This window comes from Schistocerca gregaria, chromosome X, assembly GCF_023897955.1.
Source record: "Schistocerca gregaria isolate iqSchGreg1 chromosome X, iqSchGreg1.2, whole genome shotgun sequence".
Classification (NCBI taxonomy): Eukaryota; Metazoa; Arthropoda; class Insecta; order Orthoptera; family Acrididae; genus Schistocerca; species Schistocerca gregaria.
In genome coordinates this window covers 778467814-778489935 of record NC_064931.1, presented here as the reverse complement: position 1 = coordinate 778489935, position 22122 = coordinate 778467814, and the positions used below count along the sequence as shown (strand labels likewise).

General features: G+C 42.2%; 1 protein-coding gene and 1 non-coding gene across 11 annotated transcripts in view; one reads left to right on the top strand and one right to left on the bottom strand.

The window, feature by feature from the left end:
• Window positions 1-22122, bottom strand: part of LOC126299447 (organic cation transporter protein) — a 336588-nt gene that overhangs the window by 55078 nt on the left and 259388 nt on the right. For all 10 annotated transcript variants that reach the window (XM_049991354.1, XM_049991352.1, XM_049991358.1 and 7 more), the window contains one exon: window positions 13592-13767. In XM_049991354.1, the coding sequence (XP_049847311.1) occupies window positions 13592-13767 (176 nt within the window). The remainder of the gene's footprint in view (window positions 1-13591; window positions 13768-22122) is intronic.
• Trnat-ugu (transfer RNA threonine (anticodon UGU)) lies at window positions 3118-3191 on the top strand. Its single transcript has one exon. It is a non-coding gene; the product is annotated as a tRNA-Thr (tRNA).

Sequence of the window (22122 nt, the reverse complement as noted above, 5' to 3'; positions counted from 1 at the left end):
TCGAAATTACAGTAGTTACAATTGTCAACAACAGATGGCGCTGCGGTCTGGGAAACTCTATAGTACGATATTTTCCACATATCCACCATGCGTAGCAATAATTTGGCGTAGTCTCTGAATGAAATTACCCGAAACCTTTGACAACGTGTCTGGCGGAATGGCTTCCCATGCAGATGAGATGTACTGCTTCAGCTGTTCAATTGTTTCTGGATTCTGGCGGTACACCTGGTCTTTCAAGTGTCCCCACAGAAAGAAGCCACAGGGGTTCATGTCTGGCAAATAGGGAGGTCAATCCACGCCGCCTCCTGTATGTTTTGGATAGCCCAAAGCAATCACACGATCATCGAAATATTCATTCAGGAAATTAAAGACGTCGGCCGTGTCGCAGTGTCGTCTAAGGCAGTTTGTACCGCCACAAATTCACGAAGAATGTCCAGATAGCGTGATGCAGTAATCGTTTCGGATCTGAAAAATGGGTCAATGATTCCTTTGGAAGAAATGGCGGCCCAGACCAGTACTTTTTGAGGATGCAGGGACGATGGGACTGCAACATGGGGCTTTTCGGTTCCCCATATGCGCCAGTTCTGTTTATTGACGAAGCCGTCCAGGTAAAAATAAGCTTCCTCAGTAAACCAAATGCTGCCCACATGCATATCGCCGTCATCAATCCTGTGCACTATATCGTTAGCGAATGTCTCTCATGCAGCAATGGTAGCGGCGCTGAGGGGTTGCCGCATTTGAATTTTGTATGGATAGAGGTGTAAACTCTGGCGAATGAGACGATACGTGGACGTTGGCGTCATTTGGACCGCAGCTCCAACATGGCGAACAGAAACACGAGGCCGCTGTTGGATCACCTGCTGCACTAGGTGCGCGTTGCCCTCTGTGGTTGCCATACGCGGTCGCCCTACCTTTCCAGCACGTTCATCCGTCACGTTCACAGTCCGTTGAAATTTTTCAAACAGATCCTTTATTGTATCGCTTTTCGGTCCTTTGGTTACATTAAACCTCCTTTGAAAACTTCGTCTTGTTGCAACAACACTGTGTTCTAGGCGGTGGAATTCCAACACCAGAAAAATCCTCTGTTCTAAGGAATAAACCATGTTGTCCACCACACTTGCACGTTGTGAACAGCACACGATTACAGCAGAAAGACGACGTACAGAATGGCGCACCCACAGACTGCGTTGTCTTCTATATCTTTCACATCACTTGCAGCGCCATCTGTTGTTGGAAATTGTAACTACTGTAATTTCGAAAGTTTGTCCGCCTGAAAATGTACTGTTGTCCCAAGCATATTGCAACAAACGGTGTATTTCTATCGCTGCTCGTTTAGTTTTTATTGCGGTTTCAAATATACCGGTCATTTTTGAAACACCCTGTATGTTAAGTCCCATAGTGCTCAGAGCCATTTGAACCTAATCAGTAAGCACATTTTGATAGTATATGAAAAATTCATCGTTTTGTGTTATTAATATGATTTTTGATTCAGTATTATGATTAAATCCAGTATATCTAACGGGTTATGGAATTAGCCATACACCCTATTCACATTATATTAGACTGAAACAAAATCTGAAATAGCGAAAAGTCTGGATGACTGAGAAAATCTTGTTGGATATCAATAAAAATAACAAACTATAATGCCAAATTTATACTCCTCAAAGTAGAAAACCGAGGAATAAACTTAAATAAGGTTTATTCAGCTATTATGTCATCTACAGTACTTTATTTGCTATCAAAAACCTCACGTCTGATTATGATAATATATTTGTTGAAATACTGTCATGCTTTCTATTTTTAATGTTGACTGTCACAGCTCAAACTGTAGAAAATGTGTTTTGAAAGATAATTTTTTGTGTTGTTAGGTAAAGTGTAGCCCATCGCAGTTATGCACAGATATGCAAACCTTACCGATAAAAATAACTTTCGATTGATGTGTCACTGCCAAGTAACACAGCTCGATGAAACTTGGACCGCATGTAGCAAGAATTTCCACAGTATGGTACAGATGGTAACTGGAAGAAATACGCATTGAGATGAAGAGAAATGACACTATTATTCAAAGAGAATAATTACACCGAAGTGACTGCAATTTATAATGCACCCCTGAACATAAAAAAGGGCGAGACATGGTTCTTAACAGGGTGTGTGATCACCACAGACAGCAGCGCATGCTCTACATGTTGCTCCCACACGGTCACAAGGTTAATATTTGTGGTGGGGCATTTCATTCCTCCACCAGCGTGGTTTACAATTGCTGGCCGGTCTTTGGTGCCTGTGGATAAGTTTCAATACATCCCACACATGCTAGATGTGCTTTAAGTTCGGGGAATGGACAGGCCAATCCATTCATCAAATAAGTGTTCCTAAGAGATCTACCACCTGTGCTGTTCGATGCAGTCGCTTATTGTGATCCATAAATATTACGTCTGTGCCGAATACAGCCCTGGAAGGATGCGCATGTGGAAGGCCTACAGTGACACAGTAACGCTGACCGCCGAGTGTATCGTGTTCTAAGATATGGAGGTAAGTACGCCCATGCAACATTATGCCTCCCCACATTATAAGACCTGGACCATCAAAATGATCACGTTGGACAATGTTCCTGGATCCATTGCGTATTCCAAGCTCTCACCACATTAGAATACGTCCAGAATCACTACTCAGACTGAATCTGCTCACATCAGAGATGAGCACGAGTTCTGAAGATAGTAACTGTTCTCGAAAGAACAGATACCATTGATGACCGTGCAGCTTCTCTAGAATAAATGATAATTAATGGAAACCCTCAGATGCCGACAGGTGTTGTTGATATACGTCGATGGGGACACATTTTCAGCTGCACGGTCATCAATGGTATCTGTTCTTTCGAGAACAGTTACCATCTTCATATATAGTTAAAGGTTACCCAGCCATTGACCTTCGTCTGTGCGAATGCCCACAGGTTGCCCGAACTCTTATGGGAATCGTCACCTTAGTGTGCGCGAGTAATGAGTGGATGGGCAAATATCTATTAGATACGTTACGTATGTAGATTGTGGACAGTTCGGAATGTGGGTCTCAGGGGGGAAGCGAGCAATGGATAAGTCCCTGCAATCGCGCCATTCATTTGTGTCCTCGGTGGCTCAGCTGGATAGAGCGTCTGCCATGTAATCAGGAGATCCCGGGTTCGAGTCCCGGTCGGGGCACTCATTTTCAGCTGTCCCCATCGAGGTATATCAACACCTATCGGCAGCTGAGGGTTTCAATTAATTATCATTTAACAGAGTTCTGGCTTGGAGTATTGAAAATGTTATACATCCTTAATGTTCAAATCGCATGCTATGGTTGTCTAACTTCTGTAACCAAAAAAAGAAAAAAAAATCCCCGTATGTTGAAAATTTGGTGACCTCGTGAGAAAATGCATTTTAGTAAATTGTTCGTATTCCGTCTTAATAATTTGTGGCCGCAAATAAAACTAAAATGAAAACATAGTGCAGTTCTTCCAGAACAAATTGCTACCAGTTCGATATTTCTGTGTTGGATAGTTTGCCTTTATTACACCAATTCTTCTGCTTTGATTTTAGGCAATCATCACTGATAGCATTTTTTGGTGGCAAGAATGGCTTGATGAGACAATGATTCCAGAACCTTCTCTTTAATTATAACCATCGGTCCCTAAACTGAGGTCACTATACCGCACAACTCATCTGGAATACCTACCACATTTCCTTCATTAACGAATCGTTTCACACAGAGTGTTACTGTTAGAAGCGAAAATAATTTTTGTGCTATTTGGGAACGATAGAATGAACTGATATATCTTATTTCTTTTACGAGTGTTTAGAGTTATTGCTTTGTGATACAAAATACTTATTTTCTTGAACTTTTACTTGACAATTGAACAGAAATTTAAACTACCATCTACATATAAATAGAAGAATCTGCTAGGTCGCTCATGCCATCGTATGGGCAGGCCAGTCCATTTATACTGTCAACAAACCGGTGCTGCTTCATGATAGAATGATTTGTCATGCTAATACCATCATCGTCTCCGTCACAGCACCTCGTCCGTACTTTACTGTTTGCACTACACGTGATGGCAGGTAACGTCCTTCAGCCATTCGCCGAACCCAAACTCTTCCATCGGATTGCCGCAGGGTATAGTGTGATTCAGCACTCCAAAACACTCACTGCCAATCACCCACTGTCCCGTGGCGTCACTCTTTAGACCACATCACGCGTCGCTTAGCACTGACTACAAAAATGTGTAACTTATATCAGCAGCTTGTGGCATGGTGGGTTAGTGTTGCTCTCAATCAAGTGGCCCCCGTTAGACTCGCGGCCGGTTCGGTGATTTCCTTTGTTCTTGACTGTGTGTGTGTGTGTGTGTGTGTGTGTGTGTATGTGTGTGTGTGTGTGTGTGTGTGGTTCAAATGGCTCTGAGCACTATGGGACTTAACAGCTATGGTCATCAGTCCCCTAGAACTACTTAAACCTAACTAACCTAAGGACATCACACAACATCCAGTCATCACGAGGCAGAGAAAATCCCTGACCCCACCGCGAGTCGAACCCGGGAACCCGGGCGTGGGAAGCGAGAACGCTACCGCACGACCACGAGCTGCGGACTGTGTGTGTGTGTGTGTGTGTGTGTGTGTGTGTGTGTGTGTGTGTGTAAGTCGCCGAAGTGACGGGATTGCTGACAGCAATTTGGAACTCACAAGTGGTTCCTTCCGCTGATTTAATGCGATTTTTTCCAAGCATCTTCAGCAATCCTCGACGGATCCTGTTCGTCAGTACGTGAAGTCTTCCTAGTCTTGGTTTAAAGATAGGTGTTCCTTCCCGTTTCAACTTCACAATAACATCACCTACAGCCAACTTGGGTAGTTTTGGAAGTGCTGAAATTTCCATTATGGTACTGTATCTCAGGTGATATTGAATGACCAGTCCACGTTTGAGGAGACTAAGCTGCCCTGACGGACCCAGTTGGTTAGTTGGTTGATTTGGTGGAGCCGGCCTTAGTGGACGAGCGGTTCTAGGTGCTACCGTCTGGAACCGCGCGACCACTAAGGTCGCAGGTTCGAATCCTGCCTCGGGCATGGATGTGCGATGTCCTTAGGTTAGTTAGTAGTTCTAAGGACATCACACACATCCATGCCCGAGGCAGGATTCGAAGCTGCGACCGTAGCAGTCGCGCGGTTCCGGACAGAGCGCCTAGAACCGCTAGACCACCGCGGCCGGCTAGATTTCACACACATTTGAACATTTTTTTGACCAGTGAAGAAGTATCTGGAGACATTCCGGACAGAGGTGAGATACCAACCTGGCTGTCGTCCGCCATACAGCCCCGACAACCAGGAGTGATGGTCTGGGGTACCATTTCTTTTCATAGCAGGACCCCTTTGGTTGTCTTCCACGGCACCGTTATAGCACAGCAGTATCTCAACGGTATTCTACGCCACGTTTTGTTGCCCTTCATGGCAAGCTATTCTATGCTCACATTTCAGCAAGATAATGCCCGCCTTCACATGACGAGAGTTTGTATTGCTTGTCTTCGTGATTGCCACACCCTACCTTGGCCGACAATGACGCAGGAACCCACCGCAGTTGAGAACGTACGGAACATTTTGGACAGGACCCTCCAATCAGCACGGCATTTTGACGATCTAACGCGCTAGTTGGACAGAATTTGAAACGATGTCCTTCAGGACAACTATCAATCAATGCCAAGCCGAATAACTGCCTGCATAAGGGCTAGAGGTATAGCAATGCTTTATTGGCTTGCTCAATTTCTGAAGCTCTTTGTCTTGAATAAATCATCCATTTTTTTCTGGAATTGCGATCATTTGTTTGTACATGTTCAACACATCTACAAATCTCTGTCCCATTCGGATAATTCCTTCGTTGTGTGTAGTTTTTTAGCCTTAGAGTGTATTTGACTGCTAGTGTTTAGTTGTCGATTGCGTAGTCAAACGATATCGGATCTTTTCGTCTATATACACGTTTTACATTTAAAGTATTTAAGATTAGAGTCAGTTACCAGTCTTTGCGCCACAGCTCATCATCTGCAAGTCTCTCTGCATTTCGCAACAAACTTCTAATGATGTCACCTCCAAGTACACAGCTGTGTCGTCTGCGAACTGCCTCATAGATCTACAGGTCATTTATATACCGGTACATCGTGAACAACAGTAGTTCTGTCATACCATCTTCAAGAGAGACACTGCCTTCTCCTAGGGTGATGTCTGCCCATTAAGTACGACATACTAATTTCTATTTGCTAGGAATTCTTTGGTGAAATCACACATCTGTTGGTATATTCAGTGTACAATTTTTTAGCGCAAGGCGTGAGTACAAAACTGTTTCAAAGGCTTACTAGTCTCCACGAATTTGCAGCCAGATCCTGAAATAAATATAACTCGATAATTCGCTGAGCCGTCTGACCGTCTTCTTCAGGAGAGATGCCATTGCTGTGACTGCTGAGTCCCACTGCAAACTGATGCCGAGGATGAAACCATCGCCCCATATAGGCCCCCGTACTGTACACGGAGCATGTGCAGGCCATAAGACTGGGCTTGTGGCTCCACTCATAGTAGAACACTGCCGGCAACGATGATCGCTCTCAAAGACTGTCTTCTAACTCTAGGGCCGGTCCTAGCAAGGAAGGTCGTGCTTTGATGCGGGATAAAACAGGATTCCACGTCCTGCTAAAATGAAAACCCTTGTCTACATTAATCAAGTTGTCTGCCAGCATAGTTTCAATTGATTTCTTACAAATATTGCCCCAAAAACCGGACGTACTGGTATATGTCAGGGTCTCGTGTCCCTTGTCTAAACAATCCTCCACTACTGACGATTTTTCAGGTTGTTATCGCCTTGTGTGCTGCGATGTTCCATGTACCTGTCCTGAACTCTCCAACTCGACAAGTCGATGAAAGCCTTCCCACACTGACAACGAATTCTGTATACGCTAGCCTTCCCCAAATCATCTTTGACAGAGTCGAATAGTGTGCTAATCTGGGTAGGTGGACAGAACACTCTCTTAATGTTAAACCTTCAAAAAATTCTTTCAAACTTAAAGGATATGCCCAATCATAAGACCGAGTGAGGTAGCGCAGCAGTTACAGCACACTACTAGCATTCGGGAGGACAACGGTTCAAAACTATGTTCGGTCATCCTGATTTAGGTTTTCTGAGATTTCCCAAAAAATACTTAAGACAAATGCCAGGATGGTTCCTCTGAAAGGACACGGCCCATTAGGAACGTTAAACACAAGTGTTCCTTCGTTTTCCCAGCATACGGAACAACGGCCACAGAACTATGCTCCTCTTCATGGAATTCTGGGGATGGACCAACCTGCATAGTCTGACGATTCTGCTTCTTGGTGTATCCATTTTTGTTAAACGCTGATGGCAAGTGTGCAAGTTTCTTTGTTAAAATATTCGCGTCGCCATTAGCATATGCTCTCGCACCAGACTCCTATGTTCGTACGCTGGGTCGCAATTTTTTGCATCCAGATGTCGTTTGGTATGGGTCGGTTTTCGGTGAATTCCATGTTTCAGAGTAGCATCACGTCTGTTGTAAACAATTATGTCCAAAAAGGAAGCTTACACCAAGAAACCCTATGATGTTTCAAAGGCTCTCTGGGAAATAAGAAATGCGGCATCAAACGTGAGCTCCACTAGGTACCGCCTTCCAGATCTGACGAACGATCGTAGAAAGTTGAATTTTGCACCATCTTTGCTTGTGGAAATCATGCTTATTTCTACATAGGAGTTGTTCGATTTCCAGAAAAAATGTCATAAGCGAGCTTATGACAACCCCTTTACCCCTGTTTCTATGGTCAGATATAGTGATTTCTTTACATTAGTTTTCTCAACAGTCGATTCGCGCTTGTGAAACTGAGCGACCGTGCTACGACTTTGTCTGACATAGCATCTAAAAGCGTAAACATGAACCCAAGAAACAATATTTGACTTTACCCATAACGCGCTCTGTAACTGCTCTTGAGCACGTGTTTACCTGACAAATTTCATTTGCCTATCGAACTACTTCTGAAACGTTTAGTAGACAAACCACGGGGTCGTTGTATTTAGCAACACAGTATTTGCCGCACTTCACTGCTCACGTTGATTTCGGTTTTCCACTAAACATAGTGAATGCATTCATCACTGGAACAAGAGTCAACTTGAGAAATTCCTCCTGAAATTTTACGGTTATGTTTACAACATACGGTCGCCACGTTCTCAGGGAAAGAATCCTGAAAGTTAAATCTGTTCATTCAATGTGGAAGAGTCACTCAATCCAGTTTTTCATAAAGTTAAACGTTGCTTCTGGGAACCAGAATGAGACTGACAAGATGTTTATCGACTTCCTGTCATTACTTTAAGACTTTTCAAAACAATTAAAGTTACCTCGGCCATGGATGTGTGTGATGTCCTTAGGTTAGTAAGTTTTAAATAGTTCTAAGTTCTAGGGGACTGATGACCTCAGAAGTTAAGTCCCATAGTGCTCAGAGCCATTTGAGCCAATTAAAGTTAAATTTTGCCATTTTAAAAAATTGGGCATACTACTGAAACTTTAAGAATGTGACTTTATGCAAATGAATTTTACTCGAGTTATAAAGCACTGCAACCCATTAAAAATGCGTAATTTTACGACTCTGTAACTTTAAGAAAACACTGAAGCTACTAATGCTGACGAAACAATTACTATCTTTATACTTGAAAGTAAGATTTAAGAAAAATGAAGAAGACTTCGAAATCAAACAGTAATAATCTGTAGGTATAAATGACAATGTATTGAACAAAACACCCTCGCTCATAGAACGACTTGAATAAAGGCTAGCTTACATTTACATGAAAGGCGATTTTAAAAAGTTCGTAGCTTGCCTTGTGAACTGCAATGCAGTTGATGATGTTGTGCCAAAACACACTTTCGCAAATTCTTCACGTCTTCGGTCAAAACGTTATGGCAATGGAGTCGCCAATGCTGCACATGACGCATACTTGACGCAAAGTTGTGCAAACCGCTGCAAACGCATATCTGAGACTGGTAATTCTTATAAATGCGGATAATAATTACCAGAGACGACTTCTTAGCACAGAAGCACTAACAAACGTCTTCTTCCCATATATTGTGCAGATGTTCGGACAAAGAGTAAAGTTTTGCGGAGCGCACCAACAAACACGACTCCTCACTGACACTGCTGTCCAGCTACTTCTGCTCTGCCCAGTCTGTCTGCAGGAAAGATGTTTCCAGAACTGAGCGCGACTTGGAAATTTGTCACTCCAAACTCGACGCTGCCTGCCGGATCTGTCTACATTGCATTTTCTCTTTTAGCAAAGGCATTCCCAAACGGGAACTACAAGGGCAAAAGCTGGGTCGTTTTGAAGCCTAATTCCATCCTTCTTTCTTATGCCTGTTTTGCTACTTTTGATAATAATAAATAAAATTAAGTTACGGATGAGCTCAGACTGCGCATAAATGATTTGTTTCATCTTTTTAATGCTAGAACAATAATTCGCATTTTTATCCTTGTAATTAAAACTTTACAAATTTTAACGTATAAGCTAGTCAGACCTCAATAATACATTACGTACATGGACAATAGCACTTCCGTTATTAACTCATTATATGTTCGATAATTCTAGGACAAATCGACGCCAGTAATTCCACGTGTCGTTGCTGAGTCCCTTCATGTAGACTGCAATGCCCTGTGCCTTTTTCCAGTGACGTGGTACGTTCCTTGGTCTAGTGAAATTGCTGCTGGAAGAGGGACCAGTGGGACCTATGGCCTGTCCTCTATAGATTGATTCGAGCTGTTTTCCAAGTTCGCAGTCACTTGTTTATATGTCAGGCATTTCCCGTGGGTTTGACGCTCGAACACAGCTACTGTTTAGTGAGCTTCGGTGAATCGGTTTCGGAAGAGAGAGTTGAGATTTTGGCCTTTATTTTATGGTCTTCCGTTCCCGTAACATCATGTTCACGAACATTGGGGCAGCCGATCTGATTGCATTGATTAATTTTGTAAAAGACCAAAAATATTTAGGATTCTTTGATTTAGCTGGTAAGATCTTGGTTTCGAATTCATTCTTGCGCACCTATCCTCATGCTAGGTTTGATTTTGTGTAGCTTTTGTTTGTCATTGGTGTTTCGGCTTCGCTTGAATCTGCTACGTAGATGTATCTCGGCTTTAGTAGGAACTTCCCACTATGATCCGTGATGACTTCTTCCTGTCTCTTAGGATCTCCCGTATTACCCACTTATCTAGCACGTGGCCTATATTGTGCTAAAGAGCCAAGGAGAACTTCTTTCTCACCTAAATTCTATTTCCTTCGGATGTCCATCATCAGCTTAACACTAAAACTCCACATAACGAACTACGCTACTCCAGAACTTGCCGGAAGATTGGCTCCAGAGCAGCAGATGGGGTCGCTCTTACTGGCTCAGATGTACTTTCAGCAATGGGCAACCCCTCGTATATGTTGTTAAGGAGCTGTTCTGGTACAAAATTTTACCTTGTGTCACATAATAATCGAAACAACTGTTTAAATTATTATGTTATCAATCCCCAGATCAAGGGTAATCACAAAATATTTAAGTTTTACCTGATATTTTTTCGCACAGCGTTAAACGGTTTGAGTTTAATGTCCTCTCGACTGTGTGGAGACTTGTTTTGCAAGTAAAGACTGTCTATCACCAGTCAGTAACAGAAAAAGTGATCGCACGCATAAGACAAATAAATGAGGTTTCAAATTTAAGAAGAATTCAGAGTACATGTGTAAGGCCCAAACTAACATTAAGAATATTATAAAGCATGCCTCTGTGATTGATTTACAATGTGTATGCTGTTTGCGATGCAACAGTTTATACATCGATGTAGAAAACCATAAAGACCATAACAAAACAAATCACCATCCACATTTAGCGGAGCAGACGATATGCTGCTGACCAAAAACATCAATGTAATTGGAAACGTTAGCCATCTGACGATGGACATGGTAGTCCGAAACCAGTTATGGCATCGAAATAAAGCATTTTAAAAGTATTTGCGGCTGGTTGCGTAATTCACCAACAAATGAATCGTATTGTGCAAACTTAAAGAACAGGACCGAGCGGGGTAGCACAATGGTTAACAAACTGGACTCTCATTCGGGAGGATGATGGCTCAAACCCGCGTCCGGCCATCCTGATTTAGGTTTTCCGCAATTTCCCTAAATTGCTAAAAGCAAATCCTGAGATGGTTCCTTCGAAAGGGCATGGCCGCTTTCCTTGTCTAATGTTACCTAATCCGAGCTTGTGCTCCGTCTCTAACGACCTCTTTGTCGATGGGACGTTAAACACTAATCACTAACACTAGTCTTCTCCTTCTCCATACTTAAAGAGCAGAAATCTCACTTGGAAAACCAAAATACGTGTGCATTTATGAATTACTGGTACATAAGTTCTAACATTAACATATGAGTGAATAAGTTGGACTCTGACAACTAAAAAAAAATTAAAAAGTTATTTGGATATTATAGAAAAAGCACTACACAAAATATTTAGAACATTGTCAGCAATGAATGATGAATCCGAAAAAAATACAGAACTGTATAAACAGATATAGCAACAAAGATAAAAGCTAGAAGAATTAAGAGGATTGGTCATATAATGAGATCACAAGAAGACTGATTCGCAGGACGATGGTAGAAAAATCTCCAAAAGGAGGCAGACTACTAGGATGGACGAGCATGCGATTTTTAGATTATGTGTAAAGGTACATTTTGTAAAATTGTCATATGGAAAGCCTGCTTTGAAAACAGACAGGTTTGCAAAATATTGTTACGTCGGCAGCAAACAGCTTACATAGCTTTTAAACTGCTTTATTATAATAGTAACAGTAGGTGTAGGGTTTCGTTCTTGACGTTGCCGAAGGAACTTTTCCGACATTCGTCTCATCTGATTACAGTAAGCTTAAACTGGGAAGGTTGGGCTCAGATGTGCACCCGTTCCACCAGATTATGAGTTGAGTGTCTTAAGCACTGGTTCAGGTCCCTTTGTGAACCAAGTGTGACCTGCATCTCAACTTCATTTATCCAAGATCTAGTAGTCATATCTGATCAACATCTCTGAATTTTTTTGCATGAAGAGAGCATTTGCACTTCGTGTCAAATGAGTTTAGAACATGTCGAAGAATCCTACAGGCCTGCAGTAGACACCTGGTGCATTAGAAGTCATTCTTCTTACACTACAATGATGGTGGGAAAGGGCGAGAGAGAGAGGGAGAGGAGAGGCGGGAGAGAGGGGGGAGGGGAAGAGACGAGTGAGGGGGTGCGAGGGGGATGAGGGAGGTGAGAGGTGTGGAGAGAGGAAGAGAGAGAGGGAGAAGGAGAGGGAGTTGACACATGGATCAGTATACTGGGTTTGTATTTAGAAGTAATGGGTAGATTTTCTATAGCTTTCTTAAATTTCTACAGGTGAATTCTGGTAAGGTTTAACAAAGCCACGACCAAGTCCAATTCTTATTCTCTTTCTCGCCAGGCTGAACAATTACTCACTCACTTGCTGCAAACAGTACACTAAACTGTATTTCATTTCCTCATTTTCCTTGTGACAGTGGTAGTGCCAACTACTGAGAACAGTGTACAGGACCACTAAGCGGCCGCAACTCAGGAGTTTGCGCTGACGAACAAAGGGCCTTTTGTCACGGTTATTGCGCTCGAAGAACTGCTGTAGCTGCCTTTCTTGACCTACTCACATACTCTGAGTCCTCGATGTGCGAAGGCTACTCTTTCCCCATCATGCCTCTTAATTTCCTGCCAGAGGTTTTTTTGTTTTTGACTTTTCTAGTTCGTTCTTGTTTTTGGGTGTAACTCCCTTTTTTAGGGTTCTATACCTCAGTGCGTAACAACGGAAGCCTTAATGATCACCCTTCTTCTCAGGTAGAGGTATAAATTTGAAATGTATGTTAATATTGGCGTCTACAGTCCCTTGGTGGTGTACAAAATTTACGCTTCTAAGATATTGCAATAAAAAAGATATAGCCATTTATGTCACATACTTTGATACTCGCAGACTCACTCATCAGCAGCTACAGATGCACTATCTACATACATAATTAAATTTGTGCGGAACCCTCTGAGCGCGCGAGTCACTCGCACTATCAGATTTTTTTTTATTTTTATTATTTTTTTAATATGAGGGAAGAGCCTTATAACAGCAGTAGCTATGATGCCCAATCTTTATTCTAAGTGTACCTCTCGTTTTGTGGGAGTAATGCGTTCCAGAGGTCTGTACTACAAAGTAAATACGCAGCAAATCCAGTTGTCAGAACAAATAATCACTTAGGAAGAAGACCGACTTGCGGACGGAGGGAAAAAGTAGCTAGAGCAAATAATGCGAGTGGTGAAAAGCTGGAGAAAGGAATTAAGCATTGTCTACAGTGAGAAATTCAGTGGATTTAGGAGCACTTCCCAGTGTGGAACCGGCAGTGACAGTCTAAAGAATCCTTGTTCTGAGGAATTATTGTGCGCATGTAAGCACTGCCCGCACTGCCCCCTTAAACATTTCTGCTTCTCGGATAACGTACCTGAAAGTAAGATTATCGTTGCCAGAACTTACCTGTATGTTGGAATTCCAGATGTGAATACGTAGCTTAGGCTGTTTGCAGCGCCAAAGAAGACCGGAAGGCAGATCAAAAAATAGTTCAACATCTGATATCGTCCAAATTCTCCGATCTCCACTAGAACATCGTCAAAATCCATTTTCTTTACTTCAGCGTTTTCGTCGTCATCCGCCTGCAACGAAACCAAAGATCATACATATAATACTAAAATGCAAAATTTTATTGTCTGTTCTACGAGATTATGGAATAGGAGGCAAACTTTTGCAAGCAATTAAAGGTCTTTACATGGATAGTCAGGCAGCAGTTAGAGTTGACGGTAAACTGAGTTCATGGTTCAGAGTAGCTTCAGGGGTAAGACAAGGCTGCAACCTGTCTCCACTATTGTTTATATTATTTATGGATCATACGTTGAAAACAATAGACTGGCTGGGTGAGATTAAGATATGTGAACACAAAATAAGCAGTCTTGCATATGCGGATGACTTAGTTGTGATGGCAGATTAGATTGAAAGTTTGCAAAGTAATATTTCAGAGCTAGATCAGAAATGTAAGGACTATGGTATGAAGATTAACATCTCCAAAACGAAAGTAATGTCAGTGGGAAAGAAATATAAACGGATTGAGTGCCAAATAGGAGGAACAAAGTTAGAACAGGTGGACGGTTTCAAGTACTTAGGATGCATATTCCCACAGGATGGCAACATAGTGAAAGAACTGGAAGCAAGGTGTAGCAAAGCCAATGCAGTGAGCGCTCAGCTACGATCTACTGTCTTCTGCAAGAAGGAAGTTAGTACCAAGACTAAGTTATCTGTGCACCGTTCAATCTTTCGAGCAACTTTGTTGTATGGGAGCGAAAGCTGGGTGAATTCAGTTTACCTTATCAACAAGGTTGAGGTTACGGATATGAAAGTAGCTAGGATGATTGCAGGTACTAGTAGATGGGAGCAATGGCAGGAGGGTGTCCACAATGAGGAAATCAAAGAAAAACTGGGAATGAACTCTATAGATGTAGCAGTTAGGGCGAACAGGCTTAGATGGTGGGGTCATGTTACACGCATGGGAGAAGCAAGGTTACCCAAGAGACTCATGGGTTCAGCAGTAGAGGGTAGGAGGAGTCGGGGCAGACCAAGAAGAAGGTACTTGGATTCGGTTAAGAATGATTTTGAAGTAACATCAGAAGGTTTAACATCAGAAGAGGCACCAATGTTAGCACTGAATAGGGGAACATGGAGAAATTTTATATGGGGGCTATGCTCCAGACTGAACGCTGAAAGGCATAATCAGTCTTAAATGATGATGATGATGCAAAATGTCAAGAAATTAAATTTTTAAATTGTATTATCAGCTTTAGGATATCAGTTTTTTGCAAAGACTGGAAAGTTTTTAAGTATCTGTTGACTATAACTGTAGTTATAGAAAATACACAAAATTATATGAAATGACTTTATTAGTCAGTAAAATAAATAATTAAAGTCAGTATTACATTTGCGACTCAGCATTGAAGCACCGGCAAATATTACTTGTGTAGGCTCCGATAAAGTACATGCCTTTTTCATCCTTTTATCTCGTTCACACAATCACTACTGCCACAAAAACTTGTACGTAGCATCCTACCCAAAAGATATAGGGATGATATTTCTACAAAACATCGGTGAGGGAAGTTAAATGTAACTGTTCAAAATTTTAGAGTGCTCTAGAAATCAGTTCCAGGGAATTAGCAGAGACAGACAAAAACAATTAATGGAATCTTTGTTTCTGGGATGGAATGTATTAGATTACGGCCAAAATTTATCGGTCTGTCAGAGCTACAGGCAAATTTCAATGAAATTTTCAATTTTTTGTTGCCCATGCCCGCAATAATGTACGTGAAAATTATCTGTGGAATTATTTTGCTCACATGGCTTTTTAAAGTCGTAGTGTTGTGTCCGAGTCTCATTTGTGTGGCTGATCGGGAATATAGTGGCGTCATCAAATTTATCACCGAAGCAAATTCAAGCTAAGGTTGTAAACGTTTATAACGAGTCTGTTACTACGAAACGGCCAAATACTGACTGGGCCACACTCCTCTCGAATGTCCTCCATGTTAATGATGTCCCTGAATTGCAAACAAAATTAAAGCCTCGACTAAGTGCACAATATGGTAATGTTAGGCAATGCAAATTAAGTTCCTGATGCCGCAGAGTCACAATCAGAAAGATCAAGGTAGTATGTTCATTAATTATGGAAAGCCACATTTGTTGAATGCTGGACAAAAGCAAATTAGTAAGAGATTTTTCGGGCCGTTTTAATATGAATCCAAGTGATTTTACGCGCTACTACTGCGGATGAAGCGAGTGTCCAACACTCCACGCCTGAAGGGAAACAACGGGGAAAAAAGTGGATGGTAGCTGATCAGTTCCAGACAGAGGCAAAATCAGTTTTTATTGCCGGTATTGTTATGGCCAGTATTTTATTCGACTGCAGGATCCTAACGCAGGACGCAAAACAGCACTTGATGAATACTACTTAAATTTTCCAGGCCATTTGGAAGAAAACCTATGAGAAAGGAACCTAGATTGCACAAGAAGACAATCATCTTTCATCATGATAATGTTCTCTCCTACAGGGGTGATTTGGCATTTGGGAAATTCAGAGAACTGAATTACGAATTGTTGCATCAGCCACCCATACTCAGGAAAACTGGCACCCTCTGACCTCTGCCAGTTCTCGCAGCTAGGAAAGATGTGGCTAGAAAACTTTTCGAGTCGAAAGAAGTGGTTATGGTACCGCAGACTGAAATTTAGATGATCGTCCAAAATCACTCTTCAGGATAACACGTGCTCAATGGAAAAACGTTGTACAAATTGTAATGACCAAAAGGAAGACGCTATCGTAAACTAAGTTCATTTCCGACGTTAAAGTTATCTTGTACACTGTCCGGGAGAGATTTTTGTCCATGTCTCCGTAGGTGAGCACCGAGCCGCTTGTTCCAAATTGTAAACTAGCACATTCGTTCATCAAGCCTCTCAGCCAGCAATAATCTCTATAGGATTTCATTTTGAAGACGAGTAAATATGGTGTTACACGAGAGAAAGATTCGGAAAGTAATAAAAAAGAGAGTCTCTAAGTAACAAAAGTATATTAGCATGAACAATAAGAAAAGAAAGGATTACTGCGAAATAAAATAGACAGCCACATTCTTACAAGTACCAGAGACTGGAAAGAAACGTACAGGAGCGACAGAAGACCGTGGTAGTTAAAGATGTCAGTTGCAAACTGTCAGACTCTGACAGTTCTTCATCCAGAGCTAAAGGAAGCGTCCTGGGACCTCTGCTGTTCCTGATCTATATAAATGACCTGGGTGACAATCTGAGCAGTTCTCTTAGATTGTTCGCAGATGATGCTGTAATTTACCGTCTAGTAAGGTCACCCGAAGACCAGTATCAGTTGCAAAGCGATTTAGAAAAAATTGCTGTATGGTGTGGCAGGTGGCAGTTGACGCTAAATAACGAAAAGTGTGAGATGATCCAAATGAGTTCTAAAAGAAATCCGTTGGAATTCGATTACTCGATAAATAGTACAATTCTCAAGGCTGTCAATTCAACTAAGTACCTGGGTGTTAAAATTACGAACAACTTCAGTTGGAAGGACCACATAGATAATATTGTCGGGAAGGCGAGCCAAAGGTTGCGTTTCATTGGCAGGACACTTAGAAGATGCAACAAGTCCACTAAAGAGACAGCTTACACTACACTCGTTCGTCCTCTGTTAAAATATTGCTGCGCGGTGTGGGATCCTTACCAGGTGGGATTGACGGAGGACATCGAAAGGGTGTAAAAAAGGGCAGCTCGTTTTGTATTATCACGTTATAGGGGAGAGAGTGTGGCAGATATGATACACGAGTTGGGATGGAAGTCATTACAGCATAGACGTTTTTCGTCGCGGCGAGACCTTTTTACGAAATTTCAGTCACCAACTTTCTCTTCCGAATGCGAAAATATTTTGTTGAGCCCAACCTACAAAGGTAGGAATGATCATCAAAATAAAATAAGAGAAATCAGAGCTCGAACATAAAGGCTTAGGTGTTCGTTTTTCCCGCTCGCTGTTCGGGAGTGGAATAGTAGGGAGAGAGTATGATTGTGGTTCGATGAACCCTCTGCCAAGCACTTAAACGTGAATTGCAGAGTAGTCATGTAGATGTAGATGTAGATGAAAGGAAAGAAAGCGGGGAAAATCATTTATGAAGATGGCTCAAGCAGGAAACGGAAGAACCAGTAATTCAGAATACAGTTTCAGAGACATACGTAAACGTTTGAACGAAAATATGTAAAAGTCATTAAATGAAGAAGAGAATTATAAAATAAACTGTATTTGAAGTAATGTGTGTTGAGTGTGGGAAAGGGAGAAATACAGACAAGATGGTGATTGGATCAGAGATGTGGGAATCATTGCCCACAGGTGTCACATCTTACTCGTATTGTCGACAGTGTTACACGTGTTGAATATTTGCAATTTTTTTAATCGTTCTTAATGCAGTTTGATTCGCATGTCTCTTTGTTTAAGCTAACGGTTTTCCTTTGCTGCACATGAAAAATGATCGGAAAGGTAGTCTTGCAAGCTTACGTTGGACGTGACAACAGTTCACTCTGGATGAGACGAAACTGCGCAGGCGAGCCCTTCGAACGGAAATCAATAGGCGCCCGCGTGCCCTCGGCCACCGGGCAAGCACTCTGGACGAGGGTAGTTTCATTGGCTAGCACACGTCCAGCCAGTGCGAGATGCGTGCCTGACTATGAGTAATTCTGCACTGCACTTTACCATAACACAGCGTGAAGCGCTGTTGCCGGCCGCGGTGGCCGTGCGGTTATGTCGCTGCAGTCGGGAACCGCGGGGCTGCTACGGTCGCAGGTTCGAATCCTGCCTCGGGCATGGATGTGTGTGATGTCCTTAGGTTAGTTAGGTTTAACTAGTTCTAAGTTCCAGGGGACTGATGACCTCAGATATTGAGTGCCATAGTGCTCAGAGCTTTTTTTTCTTTTTTGAAGCGCTGTTTGCCTTATGTTACTCTGCGGAGACCGCATCAGCTTTGGATACGTGATTACTAATGTGAACTGTTCGCTTATTCAATGTTACAACTCTTTCGACAGTGTTACGTTCAAAAAATGGTTCAAATGGCTCTGAGCACTATGGGACTCAACTGCTGTGGTCATTAGTCCCCTAGAACTTAGAACTACTTAAACCTAACTAACCTAAGGACATCACACACATCCATGCCCGAGGCAGGATTCGAACCTGCGACCGTAGCAGTCGCACGGTTCCGGACTGCGCGCCTAGAACCGCGAGACCACTGTGACCGGCCAGTGTTACGTGAAGCACGGTATTAAAAAGAGGAATTAACAAGACTGCAGTTTATCGTCGCACCGACTTCCAAGTCGGATAAGTACGAACCCGAGCGCGACTGAATAAAGATGGTGAACATACTCTGTTGTTGCCTCTTGTAGGAAACGAAGTCGCTTGAATGAACTAAGGAAGCAATAGTGACAAATTAGAATCGCTGGACGGTAATTTATATCCCGTTTCTTCAGTATACGAATTGGATCATTTCTATCACATCATCTAGTTCGCTAGGGCTGGTTGCGTGGTTAGCTCCATGTTCCAGTGATCGTTTGACCTATTTTCTTTATCTAAAAATGGTTCAAATGGCTCTGAGCACTATGGGACTTAACATCTGTGGTCATCAGTCTCCTAGAACTTAGAACTACTTAAACCTAACCAACCTAAGGACATCACACACATCCATGCCCGAGGATTCGAAACTGCGACGTAGCAGCCGCGCGGTTCCGGACTGAGCGCCTAGAACCGCTAGACCACCGCGGCCGGCTTTCTTTACCTAAATGTGGAACAAATCAGTTTACAGGATATGTATATGTGATTAGATTTAATATCCTTCTACAGTCCTACTCATGCAGCTACACTTCAAAGCTAGTATTTTTTACAGGCCGCCAGTTTTTAAAATAAAACTACGTCTGTGAAATAGAAGTAGTTGTCACCAAAACTTGCTTTACTAGCTGTCAGACATTTTACGTTGTTGGGCAAACGATCAAAAATTTTGTGTTAATGCTTATTGAACTCCCTTCTGAGCGACTGACAGTTTTAACCATGGACGAGGGACATTCTCCCTACAGTGTTTCAGGTATGGACATCACTATTCTTCGCAATTTGTGATAGGCTGTTTATGACCAATTTTAGTAGCGAAAATCGACAACATGTCAAAGCGAGGCAACGTAAAGCTCTGAGCTAAGATATCGATATCGCCATCAATCTATTCCGTAGCTACTCGAAATGATACACGCGCCATCTCCCCATTATTCGCCACATAGACTCGTACTGGGCAGGATGTCTAAGATGTGAGCTCTTGTTGTATAACAACACAATGCAAGCGGAAAAAAATGGTTCAAATGGCTCTGAGCACTATGGGACTCAACTGCTGTGGTCATCAGTCCCCTAGAACTTAGAACTACTTAAACCTAACTAACCTAAGGACATCACACACATCCATGCCCGAGGCAGGATTCGAACCTGCGACCGTAGCAGTCGCACGGTTCCGGACTGCGCGCCTAGAACCGCGAGACCACCGCGGCCGGCCGCAAAAAAAAAAAAAAAAAAAAAAAAAAAAAAAAAAAAAAAAAAAAAAAACGTGAGAAAAAATTAAAGAGCCGGATATCCTGAGGAAATATTCAAATGCCGTTCCCTAACAACTAAGGAGAGCTTAAGCATCGGAACACTAACTGTGGATGTTCTGTAGCAGTTAATACTTACATGGTCGTCATCAGACTAATTCTCGCATGATGTAAGGTAAAGGTTGATCAGCAACATAAACGAATACTGTGGACAAGCTGTTCTTAATCTGGAGTTCAAGGTCCCCTGGAGCCTTGCGACATTTTTTGTAAAGACTCAACAAACTGCAGTTAAAACAATGTATAGTTTTAAGCTGGGAGTACACAGGCAAGCTTTTGAGAACATACATTCAAATAATGGCTTTCACACGCTGCAGTTAACGTTGTTTTATAGTTTTCGGTACTTGAGCCAGTGTAGAGGAAAACACAGTTTACCTATGGGTCCTCAACTTTATAGGAATGATGTTCAGGCTGTACGCTGCAGGATTTGCTGTGCTAGCAGTGTTAGTTATGATTTTCCATTAGGCGCCGTTACTGGTACGGCGACGTAGGGCTGAAACAAGTATCAGAGTGCACTGCAGCTGCAGACAGTCAACATAGTTCTGGGCAAGGTGAGCAGGGCATCACTCGCAAACCTGTTTAATCAAAACAACAGCAATAGTGCTGCTTCCCGAGTATCGACGCATTAAAGGATTGCGGAGAGGTCGTCTTTCTGCACCGGGATTGAAAACATTGTTCAATAGTTCGAATTAACTGCCGATTTGGGAATTTCTGCTGGAAGAGGCCGACGGCCAAATGCTCCACAAATTGTTGAAGAAGGTTCTGTAGCCATGGCTGAGAATGCTGAATGCAATGTGCTATCTTTAAGTTGTGCAAGAGCTGTGTCACGACAACCGAACATTCCATGGTCCACCGTCCGAAAAGTGCTGCGAACAATTTTGAAATGATGTCGTGGATGCAGATGGTCGGAACACTGAGCAACGTTTGTAACGCTGAACGTAAACATGGTACACAGTTAAGAAATGATATCCTGTCATGTGGAAATTTCGTGGGGGCCCTCTCAAGTAGCTCAAGTTTAATAACTTTAAGATGTCTTGACCACACTCCTTATTATTTTCAAAATCGCCTTGCACGCTTCGACATTCCATCATTTTCAAATGCTATAAAATACAACACAGAAGTTGATTAGAGATACAGTATAATGAGTATAATATCGTTTTCTAGCTTACCAATGCTATGTGAATCGTATAACATTGTTCAATAGATACATTATAGCCGGTCGGAGTGGCCAAGCGGTTCTAGGCGCTACAGTCTGTAACCGCGCCACCGCTACGGTCGCAGGTTCGAATCCTGCCTCGGGCATGAATGTGTGTGATGTCCTTAGGTTAGTTAGGTTTAAGTAGTTCTAATTTCTAGGGAACTGATGACCTCAGACGTTAAGTCCCATAGTGCTCAGAGCCATTTGAACCATTTTAGATACATTATATCTCGTCGAGATTATCAATCACGAGACAAGTGCATACTGCTACCAAGAAAAAACTAGAATCCAAGTGGACTGAACCCCTAGGCAGCGCTGGATACGTGGTACACAAAACAGTTTCACCGTTATTTCGTATAAAACAATTTCATCAACAAACAGTTCATAGAAATCAGTTTATAATGTTTCTCAAAAAGATATTTCTGTTTCTTACAAAAAACGCGTAACAAATCTTTTGGATGGTCGAAAATAATATATTGGAAGAGACAAATGAGTGGCGCTAGGGTATGTGAGGTCAACTGTCTGTTAACAAATAGTTTTTGACATCTTACAGCATATAAATTAATGACGTCAGTAAAAGTACATAAATATCATTTTATAATAATTTACAAAG